The sequence below is a fragment of the Cupressus sempervirens genome, chromosome 3, assembly GCF_028749045.1.
Source record: "Cupressus sempervirens isolate cs-2001-9-10 chromosome 3, ASM2874904v1, whole genome shotgun sequence".
Lineage (NCBI taxonomy): Eukaryota > Viridiplantae > Streptophyta > Pinopsida > Cupressales > Cupressaceae > Cupressus > Cupressus sempervirens.
This window is the reverse complement of record NC_143120.1, coordinates 448,626,188-448,650,675: the sequence shown is the minus strand read 5'-3', so window position 1 is coordinate 448,650,675 and position 24,488 is coordinate 448,626,188. Positions and strand designations below refer to the sequence as shown.

General features: G+C 38.7%; 1 protein-coding gene across 1 annotated transcript in view; it reads left to right on the top strand.

Moving 5' to 3' along the window:
- LOC149567004 (protein DETOXIFICATION 44, chloroplastic-like) overlaps positions 1–24,488 on the top strand; it is a 188,829-nt gene that overhangs the window by 27,438 nt on the left and 136,903 nt on the right. Inside the window, exons 5-6 of the mRNA XM_089820210.1 lie at positions 253–388; positions 24,033–24,129. Coding sequence (XP_089676336.1) covers positions 253–388; positions 24,033–24,129 — 233 coding nt within the window. The remainder of the gene's footprint in view (positions 1–252; positions 389–24,032; positions 24,130–24,488) is intronic.

Genomic DNA, 24,488 nt, shown 5'->3' with positions numbered 1-24,488 from the left:
TGATTTTTTCCCTTTTTTGAGCATTTCAGACTTTTGAATCATGCTTATTATGATCTGATCTTAATTACGGTTATGTTTCTCTTTGTTTGTGATACCAGTTCATGAAATGTATGCAGCTATGATACTTAAATGTTGTTGAAATCTGCCTTTTTCATGATGATTTTAAAATTAAAGAAAACTTAAATCTTTTTGGCTGGATGCTGGACATCTGTTCTTCCCTTTGATGATATTGCTATTACATTTTGTGTATAGGATTCACCAATGCACCTTCCATCACGGCAATATCTTGCTTTGAGAGCCCTTGGGGCACCAGCTTTAGTAGTTTCACTTGCAGTACAAGGTGTATTCCGTGGTTTCAAGGACACAAAGACTCCTTTATATGCATCAGGCAAGTGGATGGGATTTTCTTCATCTCAAATAATTGTGGGTTTTTAGGTTATTCCAAGAAGAGTGGAATACTATTTATATCATGCTCTGGATCATGCACATTAAATTCAAAGGCTTGTTTTTCAGTTTTCATTAATGTTTTTGATACCATCTTATGCCGGACATGTACAGTTCCTTCAAGGAGAAGGAACTTTTTTCTGACTTACCATTTTTAGTTTAAGAGTTTGGAAAACAAAAAGAGTTCTATAATGCAGTAAAGGGACATAGGCAATATGGAGTCTGCTGATTTTACTTCTACTGACATATTTGTCCAGCTATTACTACATTAAATCCTGCTTAAGTTGCAACCTCTGATTTCTTGTTAAGATTGACATAGTAATATGATGTACCCATAGTTTAAGTTTTTTGTGATAGGGAGATGTGGGGATGCTGGAACAGGTTTTGGGGATGGCAGAATTTTTCAAAATTTGGATTTCTGGGGGGTATATACTATAATTTAGACAAAAGCACAAAATTTAATAATAATTACAGAATTGCGGATATGATACAACAAGTGATCAAAGATAAATGAAGACTATAAGCTATAAAAACTATTTGTGGTAAGGGAAAAATAGAAACTTCATTCTGTTGTAATGTTGAAATCATCCAATTTTGGTGGTAGGTCTATGTATTATTAAAATCATAAGATGAAAGCTTTTTATTTTTGAAAAGTAGTGTTGGCTACTTAGGTCCTACACTATGCTTACAGATTTTAAATGGCACATTAGATAATTAAATAATAGTAAGAGGAAATAAATGAATGGAAGCAATGACAATGGAAATGGAGGAATTGAAATATTGAAGGGATGAAACTGAAAGCAATTGCTTGCTTTATTTATACTAAAAGAGCTGTGTGTTTCACTAGAGTTGGGTGTTTCTAGTGAAATTGATGCTATTTATGCATCCAACACTATAATGTCCGCATTTCCAGTCCCTTCAGTAGTGTAGTTGGCATTGATTTTTTCAGTGACTGTCAGCCTTGTTAGAGAGAACGTTTGATGTTGGCAGTGCACTTAATTGTTCTAGAGGACTACTATGCCACTTTTTGAAGTGATTTCCAACTTTCTACACAATTCTTGGAGATTTCATCTATTTTAGTAAGTCACCCATTTCGGCCTGATATATATTATTCATCATCCGTATCATTCTAGTGCAATCATTTTTTAATTCTGATGCTTTTGACAGTTTTTGTAAATTGGATGTATTGTTGGCTTCCATTTAATCATTTTACTACGGTTGCTTATTTTTGTAAAATAATTTAATGGGCACCTTGGTATAATAGCTTGTCAGCAAGGGAATGAAAAGTTTTAAATCATGGATGCAGAATAATGGGACCTTGTCTATCAAATATTATTGTTATTTTATAAACAAGGTCTTTTGGAGCAAAAAGGACTTTTTAATTAAAGACGAATTTTAAAATGTGCCTTTCAGAAAGTTCTTGGACATGCATACGATTAATGCTTATGAGATTGTTCATGGGAGATTATACAGAACATCAGCTTTGGGTACAAATTTAAATCAATATAATGGAACCTTTGAAACTATTGGTTTCCTTGATGACAATAGTGGATTAAATGCAAATGTGATAGTTGGAAGCACTAATGCACTATCAGAAGAAAGCATGCGAGTCTCCAAATCAGCCAATGATGATGATCTCTTACCTTCACTATAGTTCTGACAGATATTGGGGAAGCACAGTTTTGAAGCCATTAAGGAAGCCTAATCAGCTGCTCTTGCTTTGGTTAATCCATATTTTTCTAAAGATTTTACCCTTTACGCTTATGGTGGATTTGATACTATCTCTGCAATGCTGGTGCAGCAAAGTACAGAATGATTTGAGCAATTTGTTGCATTTTTCAGCAAAGGCTTGCAAGAATACGAACAAAGGTACAGCTTTGTAGAAAAGCATGTTCTTGCTGTTATAAAAGGTCTAAAAAAGTTTAAGCATCTAGTTTCTAACACAGATTTATTTCGTGGTTGCACATCCAAGTGTGAAAGAGTTCTTGTTAAGTAGTGATTTGAATGAAAAACGAGCAGGTTGGATCACTTGCGTCATGGAGTATGACGTTGACATTCACATGACTAAACTTGTTAGATGTAAGGGTTTATGTGAACAGAGGGCTGATGACACCATTAAAGAAGTAAAGGACAATCAAAATATGATGCTGGTTGATAATTTTGAAGCTGGAAATGATCAACCAGCAGGCTGGTTGAGTGAAATGATTCATTATTTGCAAACTGGAGAGTGCCCTTCAAGGTTGGACAGAGCTAAACACAGGTGTTTCAGACTTCAATCCTTTCCTTATATTTTGATTGATGACATTTTGTTCAGAAAAGACCATAGTGGTATGTTGTTACGACGTGTTCCTGCTGATCAGACCAACAAGCTCTTAAAGCAATTTCATGATCAAGGAGGTGATTTTTCCCCAAAGTCCACAGCTTACAAAATCTTAAAGAGTAGGCTTCTATTGGCCTGATTTGTTTAAAGATGCCCATTCTTGGGCAAGAAAATGTTAGAATTGTGCTTTATTTGGTGGCATGGAAAGGCTGGCAGCCTTACCTTTGCAACCAATTTTGGTTGACCAGACATTTATGAAATGGGGAATTGATTTTGTGGACCTCATTAACGCAAGTTATAGTGTAGGTCACAAATGGATTCTAACAACAACAGATTATTTCACACGCTGAACTGAAGTAGTGGCGCTTAAAGAGGCCAATGAATAAGCTGTACTAAACTTTTATGATGATTTGATTACCAGGTTTGGTATACCTGAATCAATCATATTTGATAATGCTTTAGCATTTGTAGGAGCTAAGGTTATTGAATGGGCTGTAAGAAATGACATATATCTTAATACATCCTTAAATTATTACCTTCAGGGTAATGGTTTAGCAGAAAGTACAAACAGAATATGTCGAGGATAATCAAAAAAACTTTGGAGGAGAATAAGCGTGATTCACATTCAAAATTGAAATCGGCCCTTTGGCTGGATAAAATTACTCAAAAAAGGATTCTTGGAAATTCTCCTTATGTTCTTGTATATGGTAAACCAGCTAGATTGCCTATTTCTACAAAGTTCCCATCATTGGAACTAGCTGATCAATTGATGATGCTAGAGGAGGATGATCCCCTCAAATTACGATATGCTAAGTTGCTGGAATTAGATGAAGAAAGAAGTACAACATTGCAATAAATGGAGTATCAATAGCTTCTTACCAAGAGAACTTTTGACAAAACCGTTGATTGTCATTTCAAAAAAGGAGATTTGGTACTGAAATGGGATGTTCTTAAGACGAGACCAAGGCAACATGCTAGGTTTGACCATTTCTAGGTAGGCCCTTTTCAAATAGTTGAATGCAAGGAACACAATGCATTTCAACTCACAACTCTTGAAAGAGATGTTCTACCAATCCCTATCGATGGGATACACCTCAAGGCTTGCTTTGAGGTATGATCTATCATTTTTATTCGTTTTCTAGGTTTAGGTTTCATGCTTTCAATAAATGCATCTGCATATTAGTTTAGGTTTTCCCTAAGTGCAGTCCAGGCACGTGTTTGTTAGTTTTCTTTCCAGTGTAGTTTCCTGTTTTCCTTAGGTCTAGTTGTTTTAAGCAGTGTTCTGGGACACTGCAAGTCCGAGACAGAGGCGGCATTTCCAAGGCAAATGGCCTCTGGAATCGGACTCGACCGAGTCCTGGCAGAGTCCATGTGGACTCACTGACTGCCGAGCCTAGGACTCCCAATTTTTTAAAAAAAATTAAATTTTTTTTTTTAAAGAGAGATTTCTGGAAGGTGTTTTTTTTTTGTTAATTTTAGTGTATCTTAATTCTGAAAATGATGTTGTGGTACGTCAGGAATTTATTAGGGATTGAATCTTAAATCTTAAATCTTCAAATATATGTTCGAAAATCTTGAATATTATAGGAAATCTAATGTTTAAATCTTCAAATATTGTTAACAAGGTTATAGCAAATTACACAGTTGAATAGCCCTGCATCTCAAAATGAAGGATAGTTACCCAAATTGAAGGCTCATTGCCAATATTGGTTACTATCTAGGTTTCATTATGAAGAAGTCGCTTTTAGCATTGTAGAGTTCAGTAATGTTGTACAGATATTTTCAGATTTACATATATTTGTATTAGAATTATATAACGATGTATTTGAGTTTTTTTTTTTTTAAGACTTATGTGTTCATGAATGTTAGAACTCTCTAGTGTTGTACATAAAGTTATAAACTTTCAGACTTACGTGTATATGTGTTGCTGGCTATGTCCTTGATCATTTTCTTGGCAAAAATTTGTAAGCCAACTATAATTTTTATTAAAAGACTTTTACTGTTAAAGGTTGTGTTTCACCAAGAAAATTGATAGACATACTTGAGAGCCCTGTTGTTGTCTACAATGTGCACATAAGCTGTAACAAAGAAATTTCTAAATATTTGAGTCTTCCATGACTTATCTTAGGTGTATTCGTAGGAGGGCGTAGGCTACTATGAACCTTAGTCTTATACACTCTAGCTGATATTTTGATATATGTTTTCAACTTTTGATTCTATGGATTTCACATATTGTAGACATTTGACAGTGAAACTATGTTTAACTTTATATTATGTTACTCAGTTTTTTTCGTTAAGAAATTCATAATTATACTTATGTGATCTATGCAAAATTGTGTATGAGTGTTAAGGGCTTCTATTTATCTCAATTATTGTGTATTTGATGTTAATTGACTAAATGATGCATGAAAAAATCTTTGAATTTCATGGGTTTTTTTATTCTTCAAGTCCTTGCCAAGTCCGAGTCCGAGTCAAATTTTGACTTTTCGAGTCAGAGTCAGAGTCCTGTAACTATGGTTTTAAGTTGTTGGTTCAGGTCAAGTCAAGTCTCATTTTCATAGTTACCAACATCATTCATGTGCATATAAATGTGTTTGTTGCATAAATGCATGTGCTTAGCACTTGCATGCCTACACATATGATTGGAATGTGCAAATAGAGTCATGTTTCAAAAGGTCCATATCTAAAAACTTGCTGTTATCCCATGCATATGTATATAGATGAGTCTACCAATCACATGCATTTACCCAACAAACACATGCATACATACTTGTCTAATACACACAACTGTGAAAAAGTTTCAACTCCTAAAGTTGTTACTTAAGTCTGGTCATGCATGTTAATTAATCCAACAAGCATTTTAGGTCTCATTAGGCTCATTCATATGCATACCCAAACCTAACCAACAACTTTAGAAGTCGTGTTAGGTCAGGTCTAGGTCATATGAATGCATAAGTTTCAAACTCTGATGCCCAATGGATGTTAAAGGCAACTCGTCAAATGTCTAGTAGGTAGACAATCAACAAAGGTTGCTGATTTTTCACTCATGTTAAAATTCAGTTCTAAATATTGTACAAGTGAAAATAAGGTACATATTTATTACTTTCAGCTCAACATCAAACTACAAAATCATATTTCACTTTGAAAATCAAAAGAATAGCATAAATGTCCTTTGTATTATACAACTGATATTTACAAATTTGAAATGAATGAAAATTGTTGAAAGTAAAACCTCTTACACAATTGACCGTGAGAGTAGCCCCTACCACTACTGATACATGCTCCTGCTCTGCAAAAATGCATTACATAAAAGAAGAGAAAAGAGTAGAGGGTCATAGGGCACCAATCATTGCTTGTAATGACTAGTTGTGTTGCATTCTTCCACCCCTTTGTTGCCTCGAACCAAATAAATACAACGTTGGAAACTTCTCAAATAGCATATGTTCAATTCAAATTAGAGACCAATCATCAAAGGTATCCAGTTATAGCATTTAAAATGAGTGAACAAAAGGACTTTGGTAGCTATCATCAAGAAACAGAGATTTACATCTACCAAGTAACAATGAAGATCTGCAACAATAGGTGCTGATTAGGGAGTACCAATGGATGTAAAAGCTACATGTTACAAGAGCAAGTCTCCAACATAACAGAAAAGCCTAGAAAAGCACGTTTCTAGTAAAAAACAATAGAGAAATATGATTCTTGAGAGAAATAAAGAGCCATCAGTCATAGCTGAAGGAGCCAAATGGTGTGGGAGAGAGCCAAAAATCAAACATGGGAGCCTCAAAATGGAGAACCACATTACCATCATACTCTCGTAGAAGAAATGGCCACATCTAAACCATATTGAGACATCGAAAAAGCTTAAAAATGACGAAACAAACCCCAGTCACGACAAGCAAGAAAAGCTAAGATTTGCTTAAGTAGAAAGCAAAGACCCAGTCACGACATGATAATGGAGTAGAATGGCATGCAAAATAGCCATCAAATACAACAAAAAGAAGAAGACGAGGTCAGAACAACTCCAAACACGATAGAAGAAAGTCTCCAAGTTTTCAAAGCCAAGAAATCAACTTACAGCTTGCAGTGAAAACCCGTGGAAACGACACTAAAAACTTCTTCTGACAAGTATGTAGATCTCCATGCCAACCGTTAGGAAGTAATGATGCATCTCAAACACCAAGAGACAACTCCAGGCTGCACCCCAAACTTCAACCATAAAGGCCCAGTCATGACAATATAAAAATGCAAATAAAAGATGCCATAGATTTCTAGATCTCCACTCCAAGCAAGCATAAGCAAGCATCCAGAAACCTCGGCATCAGAATAACTCTAGACTGTGGCGGCATGGCAAGAACAAGTAACTTCAGAGAGAGTGTGGCAAACTTCCTCATACTATGCCGCTAGGGTTTTTTTTAAACCCTCATCCTTATCCTTGTTTCAAACATCGACAAGTTCAAATGAAATAATGTGTTAAATTTTACCCTTTTTGCCTTCTACACATTGTGCTGGGTTTCATAAAGTTTTCAGGTCTGCCCTTTGTATTCTAGATCAAGGGGATATTATGTAATGATAAATTAATATAGTAAAATGTAACATAGTTTCTTTTTAAGTTTGGCATGATATTATATTAACTTATTATTATTATAAACATTTGTTATAAACATTTTGTTGTAATTTATGAGTGCAATTATTATTAAGTAATTGATAATCTATAAATTAATTATTTAATGATAAATTAAAAGTGCAACAAAATAGTTAAGAGGAGTTGTATTTGATAGGTGTTGATGAGTCATTTTGGTTGACAAGGAGTTTCATGGGTAAGTAACTTTCTTAATGCCTAAATTCGAGGACTAAAGTCCAATTTGAACTTGTAACTTGTTAGTATTGGCATGTTAGCTTTGCCAAGTGTCTTGGTGACTATTTTTGGACCAAGAGTTCTGACTAATGACTGTTGAGCCATTCTTGGAGATTTTTGAGTTATTATTGAGTGGTCATCATAGACATATAGTTGAGGCACAGTTTGAAGGACAGTTGGCATCATTTTTTGGATTAGGGACTCCTTTTTTATGCAAATTTCTCAGATATCCAACCCATACTTCCTATTTTGTGGGAAAAGTGGTTGAGTTTGGATATATACTTCTCTTTCATTGAGAGAAAGGGTTCAGTTTTTGGGGGACAAGAGCCTTTGTATTTTTTGGGAGATCTGTTGTTATGTGTGGAGCCTGATCAGTCCTCAAGTGGGAGATTGCTAGATTGTGGTGGCTGTACATACTCCATAATTCCTCGGTCCTATTTTATCGGGATTTTGGGCTGACGTGTAATTATTAATTACAACCCTAAAGCAGTAAAATACTTGTATAAAAGGGCTTAGAGTTAGGGATTGTTTTATTGTGGGTGATGTGAAAATTGGTGTTTACCACATAGGGTAAGAAGTTCAACACATGTATAACACGATTTGATTTAGAACAGGTACTTTATTCATGTATGCACTTGCAGATTACAATTCGATTACAATGACTACAATGATCTATGATGATTCCAAAGTCCATCTTGGACGTGTACATATACCTTTCCAAAGGAGTGACTCAAGCGTCACGCGCTCGTTCGGATACTACTCTACCCGTCGGCTATATTATACATTTTACCGACAACATCATCCCCCCAAAAAGAAAGGTCGTCTCCGGACGACAATACAACAAAATTCATTAACAAAATTTCTAACGAAGTACATCAATGCATAAGTACTAGACAGAGGGATGCATCCCTGGCGTAGTGGCCGCCTGCGTCTGCAACTCGTTCACCTCTGCCCTTAACTTGTAGACCTGTTCTTTCCTAATCTTTAGCTCTGCTTCTGCTTCCAACTGGAGCTCTAGGGCTGACTACATCATCTCTCCGACCTCTCCCAATTCCTTCTCCTTCTCTGCTGCCATCTTCTCTTTTTCTGTCCTCAATTGTTCATTTGCTGCTGCTAACTGTTCTTTTGCTGCTAACAGGGCTGTCCTTTCGGATTGCCAGGCTGCCCGCTCCGACTCCCAGGCTGCCCTCTCCGAAGCAAACCTGGCAGCTGACTCCTCCCGAGCTCCCTTAGCTGCTAGCTGGTCTACCTGACTCCTCCGAAGGGTGTAATATATCTCCAGGTGGAACCTCACGATCTCCTGAATCAGTACCTATATTCGGCCCTCCCTCTCAGGTTCCCTCGTCATGGACCAATCCTGTCGCATCTCTGTGGTCTCCACATCGGGCCATCCCCTCTCCTCAAAACAAATCGTAAAGGCAGCTGGACATCCCGTCCATATGAAGGATATGACTCTCTCCAGCTCCTTCCCTACTGACTCCAATGTCTGCGTCTTTGCTGAAGCTAGAACCTCGCAAGCTCGAGATGCTAGAGCTGTGACATCATCAAGAAAAATTGCCTCCGCCAACACTGTCTCCTGCGCTAGTGAGTGTTCCTGCTGTATACCCATAGCCTTCTCCACTGCATCCGCCATATGCTCAACAACACTATGCGGCACTCCTTCACTCCGTGTCTGCGCGAACTCCTCTGACACTGCTTCCGGCGTGGGTGTCGGCAAGTATGTCACTCGAGGTGCCGGAGTTCGGTGGAACTTTGTACTTAGAAAAGCACTCACCCTCTGGGTTCTATCCTCTCTCTTGCTGTCCTGCTCAGGTGATGTCATCAGTGCCGTGTCTATTGCGACCACCGCATCAGATTCTACTACCTCCAGTCGGACACCTAGTGCCCTCAACTCCTCGCCTGCGGGTACCTCCAACACCCCTGTCTCCGTGTCTATCTCCATCTCCATATTCGGTCCCAAAATCTCTCCTATATCTAGTAGAGTCTCACGAGCCGGCTCCATCAGTGCCTCCGGAGCTACTGTCTTCGTCGGTGCTGGATGTGACTCTGCTATAGCTCGTGTCTCTACGGTGGGCTGCGTCGTAACTGAGACTGGTGTCATCACTATCGGCTGTTTGATCTGTCCAAACCCTGGGATACCGTGTATACCCACTGGAACCAAGTGTGTTGTAGTCGAAAGCACAGGTCGTGGAAATCTCAAGGGCGTAGCTGTGATTACTCCTACCTCTTCGTCATCTTCCTCTTCCCCCTCAGACCCGTTCTCCTCTGAAGATGTCTCCTCTCGGCCACTATTTGTGTCGCCACCATCCGGCCTTGGTTGCTTCTGCCCTACTGTTTTGGTGCTGAGAGTATCCAAGTGCTTCCACTGCATTATAGGTGGTTCGCCAGGTGCGAGTGGTCCAGGTTTTGGCTCCAGTGCATCATTCGGGATCATCCGCGTCGTCACATCCAAAAACAGACCAATAGCATAATGTGGCATATAGAACATTTTGTGCTGCAATGTCATAAACTCTGACATCCGCTCGGCCAATAGTGCTGCCCAATCATACACTCTGCCATGTAAGATTCTGTTCATCATAGCTATGTGGGGAAACGAGATATCTGAAGCACGGCTTGAGCCTATGAGACAACTTTTGACTATGTCCATCAAACAACGCCAATGCCCCTCCTGGATATTAGATTTCTTTAGTCCTCTGCCTTTGGACGTGTTTGAAAGAGCCTCCTGTTCTACCTGCGACAGGTCTTCGCACACAAGCTGTATCAACTTTCGCTTAACTTTTTCGGCTTGCTTTCTATTTTTCTCCCACCCTAAGCATGACCAGGTATGCCAAATACACGTGTAAAATCCGCCGGTCTAAATGATACCGTTAACTTGCAACCAAGATATTCAAATGTACTGCTTTTGGAGAACCTGTCATAAGTTTCAATCATAATGCGCAAAAACCCCTTGTAGTCTCTGATGCAAAATACTGGCATTTGCACTACCCATTCCACCTGTGCTTTCCGGATACTAGCCTTCACCTGGTGGTTGTCCGGAGTCTCCTGCCACCATTTCCGGCACTTTGCACCATTTAACCCTTCGAATGTGATACTTTGTATTGTAGGAAATTCTCCCTGCTGCTTGGTTTGCTTTGCTTTCTTCTTACTTGCGCCTACACTAGTGGTTCCCGTAAACATCCCTCCTGCTAGGCGAATTCCCGACGGTAGTGTCTTCGCGTTCTTGTTCATGTCTTCATCCAGTTTTCTCTTCCAAGCCCTCTTTCCAGCTGACTCCATACTGTTACTTTTTTTCGTTTGTGAATAAATGTCACACTGTTATGGTAGTTACTTTCCACAATTTTTGCCGGCTTCCGTACTGTACGGCTTCTACAAATCTTTTGAACAATACCGCTTGACTGGATTCAGCCTCCAGGTGGTGGCACGGCTTCTTGAGTATGGGTACCTTGTCTTAGAAAAGTACGGCCTCTTGGAAAAAGATAGCTTACTCCTTTAAATGGTACGGCTGTTACAAATTTGCGGCTTATCCTGTTCCAATTTGCTTGAGATTGTATTCCCAAACGGCTTCAACTATATCTCACATACCCCGTACGAACATCTTCTTGTGCTGCCCAGACCATACGGTCTTTTGTCCTTGCTATTAACTCTAAACTATTTCAGTCGCCATTAAATCATTCCTTTAGTATGAACTCAATCCTTCTCCAAGTCTTAAGCTTTCATCTCCTTAGAAATCTGTGCTTCAAAAATTTCAATGCTAGCTTCATGAATGATGCCATCGGTCTGTATCCATTGTTCACATCCACTTCTGAACAGAAAAATTGATAAAAACTAATCTCAGAAAGTGCCCTGATTGATTATCAAGCTCTCTGCCGGCAGGTCGCAATTATCACTTGATCTCCCTTCAAATAATGACGCTGTACTGTTTGTTTTCCTTTTGCTTTGGGACCGTACGGTCTCTCTTTTTTAAAAAAATTTCACCGTACGGTCTTTTCCATGCATAGCAGGCTGTACGTAGCAGGCCGTACGGCTTGATTCTACCGTACAATGGTCCAAGAAATCCTTTCAATTACCTTCCTTATTCGAGTCCGTACGGAGTCTCCTCTCAGGCCGTACGGTCTTCCATTTAGCTTTCCTGTGTCTCTCTCAGGCCGTACGGTCTTCCATTTAGCTTCCTTGTGTCTCTTCTCAAGCCGTACGGTCTTCCATTTAGCTCTCCTGTGTTGGGTCTATTAATAGTCTCCAAGGGCTGTACGATCTTTCATTTCACTCTTCTATGTTGGGTTTGACCGTACGATCTTCTTATATAGTCTCCCAGGGGCCGTACGGTCTTTTCTTAGTCTTCTTCAGACACTAACAGCCGTACGGTCCTTTCTTTTCATAATTTACAACTTTATTACTTTAAGGTAGTATAGTAGTATATATATATTTTTAACTTTGCATTACAAAGCTCGAGTCCATACGGTCATAAAGGAAGGCCATACGGTCATTAAGGACTCCTTTTCAATTCTTTCTGAACTCACTTTATTAAACTTTTCTCCCTTTATTATTATTTTGTTATTTTGCTCCATTTTTTGCATACTTATCATCTGATGATGTTTTCTATAGTCGTACTACAGGCTTTTGTTCCTCCAGAATTCCAATACGTTTTATGCTTCATGTTTCATTTTATCACTTCATACTTTTACAGTTTATCACTTGATATTTTAACTATATTCGGCTTTAATATTATACATATGTACATTATTTATAGACATCTTTTCTTCGTTCACTTCCTTGCGCACGGAGGATCCTTCCTTTCCCTATATATTTTCAACTTTGATCCATTTACGACATTTGGTATTTCTTTTCCGTCTAGTGTCCACAATTTAATTGCTCCGTTATATCCAACTTCCCGTATCTTATACGGTCCAACCCATTTAACTTTGAATTTTCCAGGCCTTATTTCTTTTCGTCCATTATACTTCAATACTAACTGACCGGGTTAAAAGTTGTTCAATTTTAGGTGCTTGTCATGCCACGCCTTCCTCCTTGTTTGTGTAACTTCGATGGCCCACTGCGCCTGCAACTGCCGCTCATCGAGTTTGTTCAAATTGTACAGTCTCTCCCGTAAGCTCTCCATGTCGCCTAGTTTATTCTCGATCGCTATCCTTAAACTTGGTATCATGAATTCTATCGGCACCACTGCCTCTTGTTCGTACACTAGCTGAAACGGGGTATGTCCTGTAGTTACCTTATACGAAGTGTAGTACGCCCATAAAGAAGATGGTAACTTCTCTTGCCAGTCTTCTCCCTCAACTACACAGGATTTATAAATCACTCCTACCAGAATCTTGTTCGTTGCTTCTGCCTGTCCGTTAGCCCTTGGGTAGTACGTGCTCGACAATGAATGGTAAATTTTGAAGTCAATAGTGAGCACTCTGATAACGTGGTTCACAAAATGCCCTCCACGATCACTTGTCAACTGGAGTGGGATGCCGTATCTTGTAATAATTTGTTCATATAAAAATTTTGCCGTGCTGACTGTAGAATTGTTTGGTAACGTGCTTGCTTCCACCCATTTAGTTAAGTACTCCGTAGCTACCATGATGTATCGGCACCTTGTTTTACTCACCTTCAATGGTCCAATAAAATCGAGTCCCCATCTCTCAAAAAGCTCCTGTGCGTGCGAGGGATTCAAAGGCATAAAATCTCTCTTCAACGGTTTTCCGGCCCGTTGGCATGTATCACACGCAACAACCCACTCCCTGGCGTTGTTGTATACAGTTGGCCACCATAGCCCTGCCAACAATATCTTCTGCGCAGTAGTATCCGGCCCCATGTGTCCTCTCGCTGGGCCTTCGTGTGCTTCCGTCAGTACTTTCAGAATTTCCTCCTTGAGGACACACCGTCTTAGAATCTGATCTGGTCCCATTTTATACAGTAGGCCATTAATTAACTGAAATGTCTGACTTCTCAGCACCAATTTTCGTCTTTCGTTTGGTGACATGTCGCTTGGAGATTGCCTCGTCGATAGATATTCTCCAATGCGTGTGTACCAGGCTAGTAGTACTGTAACATGAAAAAGTTGCGCATTTGGAAAATCATCATTAACTCCTTCTAGTGGCTCCCCCGATTTTATTCTTGATAGGTGATCTGCACTCACATGACTCTTCCCTGGCCGTACCACGATCTTAAATGTGAATTCCTGTAATAATAACAACCATCGGCTTATTCTTCCTTGAATAATCGGCTTATTGACCAAGTAGAGTAACGCCTGATGATCTACATAGAACACAAATGGAGTAGCCAACAAGTAGCGTCTAAACTTCTGTACTGCACATACCATCCCCAACGCTTCTCGCTCCGTGGTACTGTAATTTCTCTCCTCTTTCGATAACAATCTGCTTGCAAAGTACACTGGATGGTCCAACCCGTGGTCGCCAGTCTGCGCTAGTGGTGCTCTGATGGCATAATTTGAGGCATCTACATGGACATGAAATTCTTTATCCCAATTCGGATAGGCCAAAATCGGAGCTGTAGCCAACCTTGTCTTCAATCCGTCAAAGACTTCGTTCTGCTCAGCCTCCCATCTGTAAGGTTCACCCTTGCAAGTGAGTTTGTTCAATGGATAAGAAAATTTTGCATAGTTTTTAATAAATCTTTGATAATAACCGATGTGCCCCAGAAACGACTTCACTTCCGACACATCCGTCGAGGGTGGCATCTCTAAGATCATGTGGACCTTGTCTGGATCCATCTTCAGTCCTTCTTTACAAACTATATGCCCAAGTAGCTTCCCATGCGGCACCATGAACCTGCACTTCTTCGGGTTCAATGCTAATCTTGCTCTCCTACACCTCTCCATACATTCTCCTAACGCTGTTATATGTTTGTCTTCTGTGCTAAAAATTGACCAATCATCTAAAAATGCCTTAAAATTTCCAATAGACATTTTATCAAATATATGTAGAATAATCCTTTGGAAAGTCACTGGAGTATTACATAATCCGAACGGCATCCTGTTATATGCATATACTCCATCCTCGACAATGAATGTCTATTTTAGTTTATCCTCCTCAGCGATGGATATTTGATTATACCCTGAGAATCTGTCCATGAATGAGTAAATTTCATGCCCTGCCATTTCCTCTAGAATGCTATCTGTAAACGGTATCGAAAACGGGTCTTTAATTGTTAGGGCATTTAGACATCAAAAATTCACGCATATTGTTATCTGTGTCGTATCCTTTTTCAAGGATATCACAATCGGTGATACCCACTCACTTGTCTGCACTTTAAAGATGATACCGGCATCCAGCATCCTATCAATCTCTTCCGTGACCCGTGCTGCATAGTTTTTGTTCATTCGGTACGGTCTCTTCCGTACTGGTACTGCGCCTTCGATTAGTGGTATCCGATGGACACATAGTTTTGGTGGTACTCCTTTCAAGTCCTTATACGTCCAAGCAAAAACATCCTTATACTCCATGAATATTTTGAATGCTGCCGCCTTCAATACTGGGTTCCAATCATCTCCTACAAGAATGTTCTTCGGATTTACCTCATCACCCAAGTTCATTGTTTTCACTGTCAGCTCTTCATACTTTATTGGTTCATCTTTACTGAACGTATGGGCAGGTGTTTCATCCACCTGCGCTTCTCCCTCTTTCAGTTCACTGTACTCCTTTGGAAACTCATGGCTTTCTTTTCCTTCCTCGATACTCAAAATATTGCAGCTCGAAAAAACCTCATAATCTTCCATTTGCCAATGTAGCAATCCGTTTACTGAATCTAGGTCATCATCAGTTGACCCTCCTATTCTCAGCACCCCTTCATCATCTGGTTCCATCCTCTTTTTCCCTTCGTCATCACTCTCGCCACCGCCTTCTGAGTCCAACGACGCGGCTTCTTCTCCTACCATCTGTGTATGCAAATCGATTATAAATCTCCTACCTCCCTTCTCCATTGACAGGGTGTTCCCTTTCCTCCTACCTCCCTTCTCCATTGACAGGGTGTTCCTTTTCCAATCATGCTTTACCTTAGCTTGCACCAGCTAGCCCTGTCCTAGGATGGCGTCGTACCCTCTTCTCTTTAATGGAATAACTACAAAATCCAGTAAAAATGGTTGTGTCCCAATTGTTACCGGCTGCGCCATTAGAGTGCCCAAAGGTTTTATCCCATGTTGATCTGCTGTAAGTAATTGAAAGGTGGGTGGCCATAGTGTTGGTTGTCCAAGTTTTTTTAGATATCTTCCGACATCACATTCACTCCCGATCCTCCATCTACTATTGTAGCTGTTAGCACCGTACCCAGAATGCCCATCTCCACCACTGCTAGATGTCTACCTGTCGTAAGTGCTAGTAACATTGGATCTGTTGCTGCTGTCGTGGCTGTTTCCTTACTATCCTTTGCTTCCTTTGTCACTTTTGGGGACGGTGTCATATTTATGATAGCCGTATGCAACTGTGGCATGGTGAGAAGAAGATCATTTAATTTAATTGGTACTTCCGTTTGCATTATCTGTTTCACCATGTCTTGTTCTGCCAAGTTTCTTTTCGAAGTTTCAGTAGTGTCTTTTACTTGTGACTTCTCCGCTCTCATCTGCTTCTCTATCTCTGTTCGGGCTTTTTGTAACCTCTCCTCTTCTTTCGCATTCGGATATTTTGCCTTCCTCGCCTGCTTCGGCGTGATTGCCAACACGTTCTCATTACTTGTTTCAATACTTAATAAATTTACGCTTTGCTTTGGACATTTTGAATCTTCATGGTCCCCTGGACCACACCATCTGCACAGTAGCTGTGGCATCTCCTTTGTAGTACAGTCCCTCGCGAAGTGACCCCAAAGATTACATGCCCGACACTGTATCATCGGTCGTCCACTCGCATCATATTGTATTCTACTCCGGCCTCCATTGTTATTGTTATTGTTTCCACCCCTTCCGCGTCTATTATTGTTTCGATATCCACCTGAAGTTGCATCATTGCCCGCGTTGTTGCTATTGTTCGACGCTTCCTGTGTTAGTAACACCTGCTGGTGTCCTTTTGTTTTCAAGTTAAACGGGCACTCTTTCAGGGAATGCCCTGCCACTTGGCAGATGTCACAAAATTGCTTCTTCGGGCATGAACCCTTCGTATGGCTGTCCTCCTTGCAATCTGTACACCACAGTTCTCCTTTTACTGTATTTGGATTCTTTTTCAAATTTTTGAATTCTTTCATCATCCGCAGCATGTCTTTCTGTAGCGCTTTCACCTTCTTGTTCAATTCCTCATCACTACTACTACTCTCCGAGGATGAATCATCTGAATCAGAGGACTTATGTTTCTTCTTCTTACTCGTCTTCTGTTCGCTTTCTAAATCCATGGCACGAGTATATGCATCGGTGTACGATGATGGTGGTACAATCTTCATTTTCTTTTTAAGAGCCGGCCGTAGCCCCTCTACGAACCACCATTTTTTCAACCCATCCGTTGGTTGACTCTCCATCTTTCCGATCAATTCTTTTAGTCGCCTGGCATAGGTTCAGACTGTCTCATTCTTTCCTTGTTTGGTGCTGTAGATTTCTGCCACTATTTCATTATCATCTCGGAGTAATCTGAATTCTGTTATAAATTCTTTTTTTACATTCTCCCATGTATTAAGTTTCTGAGGACTAGTGTCAGAAAAGCAGTCTTTCGCCACACCCCGTAGGGTCGCTGGAAATTGTCTTACCCAATCATCCTCATCTGTCACACCATTTGCCATCCATATGGTTTCACACGTTTTACAATGTCTGATAGGGTCTGCTAAACCATCACCGTGAAACTTGGGTAACTTTTCTTTAGGGCCAGCCATCGTTACTTGTCTTTGATTCTGAGGTGCTTGTGTACCCACGCTGTTTTGAGCTCCCGCGCTGTTCTGTGCTATCGCGCTGTTCTGGACTCCCGCGTTGTTCTGTGTTCCCGTGCTGTTCTAAACTCCCGTGCTGTTCTGTGTTCTCGCGCTGTTCTGAACTCCTGCGCTGTTCTGTGTTCTTGAGCTGTTCTGGACTCCCGCACTATTCTGTGTTCCCGCGCTGTTTTGGACTTCCGCGCTGTTTTGGACAACAGTCTTGTTTCCAACAACTGCGTTGTCTAGTGAAAAGTCTTCAAGTGACGTTCTATTCTCTGCTTGTATTCGTTCGTCCGATGTATCGGGAATGAAGAGATCCCTCCACGCTCGTGCTCCCTCGGCACTCTGAGCCGTGCGAGTTGCTTCCCTTCCATTTGGACACTCTCCCCTTGGCGTATACAGGTTAAGGAATTCTTCCCTTGTTTCCTCCACCAAATTCAAGCGTTGTCGAGTTTCTTCCAGCAATTCCTCGGCACTCCTCAGCCTACTAGGTGAGTGCACTCCCTCCGTCTGTGCCTCTTCACCCCTTCGGTGCCCCTCGGTAATTTGCTGAAGTCTCTGTCTGCGTTCTGCTTGCTATGTTAAAATTAAAATTTCTTTTGCTGTACTTAGTTCATTTTTATCTTTCACCTTATTTCGATCTTTGTTTGGCAAATTCGACATTAATCTTCATATCATTCGTTTGTTCCAGGTACGTCTAGCAACGGCACCAAATGTTTACCGCATAGGGTAAGAAGTTCAACACATGTATAACACGATTTGATTCAGAACAGGTACTTTATTCATGTATGCACTTGCAGATTACAATCCGATTACAATTATTACAATGATCTATGATGATTCCAAAGTCCATCTCGGACGTGTACATATACCTTTCCGAAGGGGTGACTCAAGCGTCACGCACCTGTTCGGATACTACTCTACCCATTGGCTACATTATACATTTTACCGACAACAATTGGTTCTTGCAGCGGTATTGAGCTGTAAGGGATTACGGATTGTAATCAGGTTCTAATAACTGGATCATAATAATATTGGACTTGTTGTTTGGTGGACGTAGCCCAGGGATTGGGTGAACCACATTAAATCTTGGTGCCTTGTGTTCTTTTTTGTGTGATCTATTTTTTCTGATATTGTTTATATTTGCATTTAATTTGTTATTTCTGTCCATTGTTAAATCCTAACAAGATCATTGTGCCATTGGTTGTTGCATTATTGTATCCGATTTGGGGTTCGATATATCCAGAGCCTTTAAGAGGTTTTATACATTCTGGATCTATTTCTGATATCATGATTGTATGCAGATTGGTGATTGATGTCTTTTCTGTGTTTTATGTTTGAAACCCTTCAAGTTTGTCTCGTTTTTAGCATCTTTCATGATTAATATTGCTTTCTACAGGTCAAAGGTTGTATTAATTTTCTGAAGTATTAGCTGTGATTGAGTTCTTTCTAATTTCTTTCAGATTTTAAATCTTCCTTTGAAATATTGGTGTGTTGAACTTTAATACCAGAAGTAGCATCATTGGTTCAATGGGTGTTCACTGTTAAGGGAAATATTGATCCCATGTTGCTCCAAAATTGCTAAATTTTCAGGACGTTGGCATTAGGGTGCAAATTTTGGAGATAACAGTAATTCTTACATTAGTGTAGCACAACAGACTAGCAAAGCAACATCCTTGAGGTTGATATGGATCCAGGCATTTGGTTTCAGCATGCAGGTGTAGATTGCTTGAGGGCAAGCAATCTCCAAGAAGGGATGACTATAATATCCCCTTTTTGGGCATTAAAATGTCAAGATACCCTTTGTTCGGATAAAGTTGACCTCTTCAACTCACAAGAATCATATCAAACAGTTTGATTGAATTCAGAATACTGAAGTTCTCATTGGTTTGTTAGGTTTGCGATTGTTTGAAAATGAAGAAGGCAATGAAAATGAAATACAACACCATACACCAATTTTCAACTAGACTAGTTAACAATAGTAATATGGAAGTTTAGAACCAATGTAATGTTGATTCAAATATCATATCACTCGAATATTTCAGCAGTATATTAATTTCAGCAAGAACAATGTCACAGTATTAGTATGCCAACAATGTCATTGATGTCTCCTATCAGAATGTGCTGTTACAGTCACAGTTAAGTCTCTAGATCACATACATACGCAGTCAATAAGCCTCCTACACCCAGCTGCAGCATCTGTATGAAGTTTTCTAAACTTGAATGGATCCCTAGTACTGGTAGAACACTTTAATAGTGATAGGTAAGTGTGTTCAGCACTTGCAGAAGCTAACAACACAAGAACAATGCTAAGATTGCAGCCATAACACAATAAAACAGCATTACCAGGTGCTTTCAGTACCAAACAGTCTGCTGTAGGTGAATATCTAATTGCTACGACTTAATCAGCACTTGCATTTGTCTGTTCCAAACTTGTATGGCCCTTGTGGCAGTAATATATATTCAGCAAATGCATTTACAGATTTCCATGAAATCGACCAGCATATATTCATGTGCAAATAAACATAACATTCTTTCTCTAGCTTCTAATCCTTCAAATCCAATCCTAGGCAGATGAGTATCACTTTGAATAGAAGCAGTTAACATTAACCAAATGATATTACCTTGAAGCTCAACTCAAATCCTAAGACTGTATCTCACAACATTGTCAAGATTGTAAGAAAAGAAAGGTTTCGTCCTCAAAGCCCTTGATAAAAAAAACTCGAAAAGCTCACCAATTTCATCTTTTAACCAAGCATAAACCAAGCATGTTGAAAGAGAGCTCTTTAATATCTTTAATAACACTTTCTAATAGTTCAACCACTTACCTTGGTAATGTGGGATAAACAAAATCACTTTTTTGCTCTTTCCTATAATTTCAGTTTTTTTTGGCTTATTCAACCTTATTTTCTCACAGTTGCTTTTTTGGCCCCCATTTATCATAATTTCTTTTTCTCTGATATTTTCACGCCATGTAACATGATTTTCCTTCATTTAAGTCTCCAAAAACTTTTATTTGTGCTTCCCATGTATTGATAAACACAAATAGTTAAATGTAAGTTTATAAAAATAACTTTATTAATGCATTATAAGTTATTTCAACAATATATAAATGATCTTGTCCATATTTCCAATTTACCATCAACATGCCGCTTCAAATGGAAGTCCCATATGTCCATTATGACTTACTATAAGTAGTAAGTAGGCATGAAATTGCATTAGATCACCTCAGAATGAGCTCCAACAAAACTGCCTAGGCCAAATGGCCCTTTTATGCCCTGGTTAACCTAAGGGACCATGGGGAAATAGGCTAATGACAACATTGTGTTTTGAACATTAGAAAGGGGACATTACTTAAAAGTCAATTAAATAATTCTGTTTTAAGTTGCCAACTTAGATTAAATTTAATGACAACTGAATTTAATAATGTATTAAAATGACTTTAATGGAGCATAGTGAAAATTAATAAATTCATTTTAATTTAAAGAGGGGAATAATAAAGAGACATGCTTGGTTTATGCTTGACTATTGCTTTCTCTTGGAGAATTGTGGGAAGCTTTGACTTTTAGTTTGAAAGCCTGAGGACGGAAACCCAATTCATTTTTGGAGGTGGACTCGTAACAGAGTTCACAACTGGGAAAATTTGTGAAGATTTTATCTGAAGACAAATTGCAGCAGTAGAGAGATTTCATATCTGTTTGGTGAATGAGATTGTAATGATTTATCTATCTAAAGGCAATATTCATATTCATAGTTACATCGCCCTGGGGGAAGGGGGGACAACAGTGCGTGGGGACGAGTTGATGGGGCGGGGGAAAAGAGGGGCTTGATTTGGGGATAGCGGGGGGATGATGGCGGGGGATGGGGGTTTGTATATACCATGCATCTGGCACTTAAAATACTAATTATGAAAAGATATATTGCAATATAAGATATAAAGATGTAAAAGAGTAAATATTTGAACATTGCATTGAATTGGAACATCGAACATTGAACATAATTAGTTTAATCAGTGAATAGTCAACATCGGGACATCCCCCCATCCTTGGCAGAGGTGGCAGAATTTAGTGGCGCCATTGGGGATGAAGGAACGGAGTCTCCAAGTCCCCAAGTCCCCAATGCGTCCCCACCTCTAGGACATGGGGCAAAAAGGTGGGGGACGCGTCCCCGTGTTACTATGTTCATATTTAATTCCAGGCCTCTATTTCAGTCTGATATTATATGGTTTTCGATATAATCTAGTGGATAAAAAGAAATCAGTTGCATGAATATTGTTCACTTAAATCACTGTGTGACATTTGTTAAATTTGGAACAAATATTCTTTGGGAGGTATTACATTATTATCTGTTAAGCAATTTCTTTTGCTCTAATTCTGGTTGCAAGTTATAGTTGTCTGGTGTTAGTGATATATGATTTAAACTATCATTGTATGCACTGTCTTCCTGCATATTTTTCTGTCATCCTTTACATACACACTGCTGTCCATTTAAGGGGAGGTTGAGTCTGAAATAATTGCCACGTAGGTAGTATATTCTATGCATGTTCATTGTTAACACTTTACATAGTTAGTAAACTTTTAGTTACTGCAGTTGGAGTGATCATATAGATCCAAATTTTTGTTGTAAACTGATGTGAATATTGATTATAGGATATGCTGATTACTGCTATATTTTGTAGATGCATATTTTGGAAATTTGCTGGTTAAATCTAAACTCAATTGCTGAAATAGTTTACAAATTCTCCATTCTCAAACTTTCATTATTTTCATTTTTCACAGATATTTTTTGGTACTTATGTCCAGTCCATTCTTTAGTAATTGCCATAAATAAAACACACAAAACAATCACATATTATTCTAAACTCCAAAAATCAGATAACAGTGTAGACTAGGATTTTATTGTCTTTCAGCATATATTTCAGTTTTCTTTTAAGCATAAAATAAAAATAAAAGAAAATTAGTTAATTGCCAAAAGTATGTAAAATGGTACACTTCAGCTGTGGAAAATTGTTGGTTAGGTCTTAAACTGAATCAGTGAAATTGTTTACAAATTCCCCATTCTCAACCTCTGATTTTAATTCTGTTTCATCAGATATTTTTCTGTATTTTCTTTTAGTCTGTTCTTTGGTAATTTCCGTAAACAGAAATTGCAAAAAAAATATTAAGGGTTCCGAAGCAGATATTTGATTAGCTGAGGGTTTAGTTAACTTTCAGTTATTTTAGCATTTATTTCAGTTTTATCTTAAGTTTTAACCATAACATTTTTTTTTATATAATTGCCAAAAAAGTCTAAAAAGGCACTTGACAATATTTACATTTATCCTTTACACATTGATCCTTACTCCAATAATTCCAATCAGATTTTCTTTAACCAATGAGGCATGAGGATTGATCTCAATTTTGCTGTTTTTGGGAATTTATGTCACATTTTATCAAGTTCTTTTATCTAGCCTACCTGTATCAGAATTTCTCTTCAGATATGCCTTTGATTGGACGTATACTCTATCCTCATTTTTGGGATTTGTGATAGAGCCTCTTTTCCAGAACCCTCTTTTTCATTAATTTTATCTTTGGAAGCCTTTACTAGATAAGAATATACATGAATTTCCCTAGCTGTACCATGAGCTTTTCAATCTGCAGTGTGTTCTTAGATATCTGCAGAGTGATGGAATTCTCTAATCCTTGTCAGACCATTGTTCTTCAATTCCTTCCAAAGCCAAGGAGTCAAGACTTTCACAGCATCCATTCTTGACGTTAAGTCACTAGTGATATGAGAATTATATTCACTTCATTAGCACAACGACTAAAAAGAATGCACGGTGTTATGAGAATTCTTTAACTTTTAATTGGCTTTTTGTAATAGGTCAGACGGGGTACCCAGCATCAGAGTCCTGAGAGAACAAGGAAGCATTTTATGAGGCTTGTTTAGGATACTGATCTCATGCAACAGATTTCTATTTTTCTCTGGCAGCACCATCAATTTAGACTCCACATTCTCCTTTCATAGTTTTCTATTGAGATCTCTTGTCAGGTTATTCCTCATTTCTTCATACATTTTATTTAACCCCACTCCCGCTCTTGTGAATGCATGCTCAGTTTGGATTATACAATTTCTTGCTTCCTCCACAGTTATATGCCTGGCATCTGTAACATAGGAAAACAATTCGATACCATTGAGAGTGAGGTACTTATATCTGACATTTTGCGTGGGTTATAGAGACGAGATGATGATTTGGCAAGTCCATTCATTCCTTTTACTGCTGTTATGTATTTACGCCATCTAATCTATATTTATATCTTTTCCCTGTATAATGGTCTTGTCAGTACCTCTTGCAATTGCATTAAAATTTAAAATTGTATTTTATTCTTGTATCCTAATATAAATCAAAATGGTATCTTGATTTCCCTACACTTTCAAACTCACTCATTGATTTTTAATTCACTTTGGCTTTCATCAGACTACTGTTTTAACTTTGTTATAATGTCCACATATTACAAATTTTGAAATTAATGAATTGTGCATGCACATAAGCTTGTTCCTGAGGTGTGGTTTTTAAAATTTTTGCAGGGGCCAGCAACATATTGAATGCCCTGCTGTTTCCTCTTTTTATTCTCATTCTTAGGTTAGGTGTTACTGGAGCTGCTCTTGCCACTGTTATCTCTCAGTAAGTGAACATTTATGGTCATCAAATGTGACGATCTGTATTTATTTTGTTATAGTTCTTTCCTCCAGCATGTGAGTTGTCCTTGGAGAGAAAGTTTTGAGAATGTCATATTTAATGGATCAGATTGATATTAAAGTTATGAAAGTATCTTATTGGCAGTCTTGTAATATAAATCTATTGCCATTAGTAGTTCTTGTTCCTACATTAGTTAACTACCAAGTAGTGTTTGGATTTCCATGAAGGTATCAATTTTCCATTCATCAAGCCTTTGCTTGCATTGTAAACATAATATCTAACGATTTTATGAAATTTAGTGTATATTTTAGGTATACAATTTTATGAAATTTAGTGTATATTTT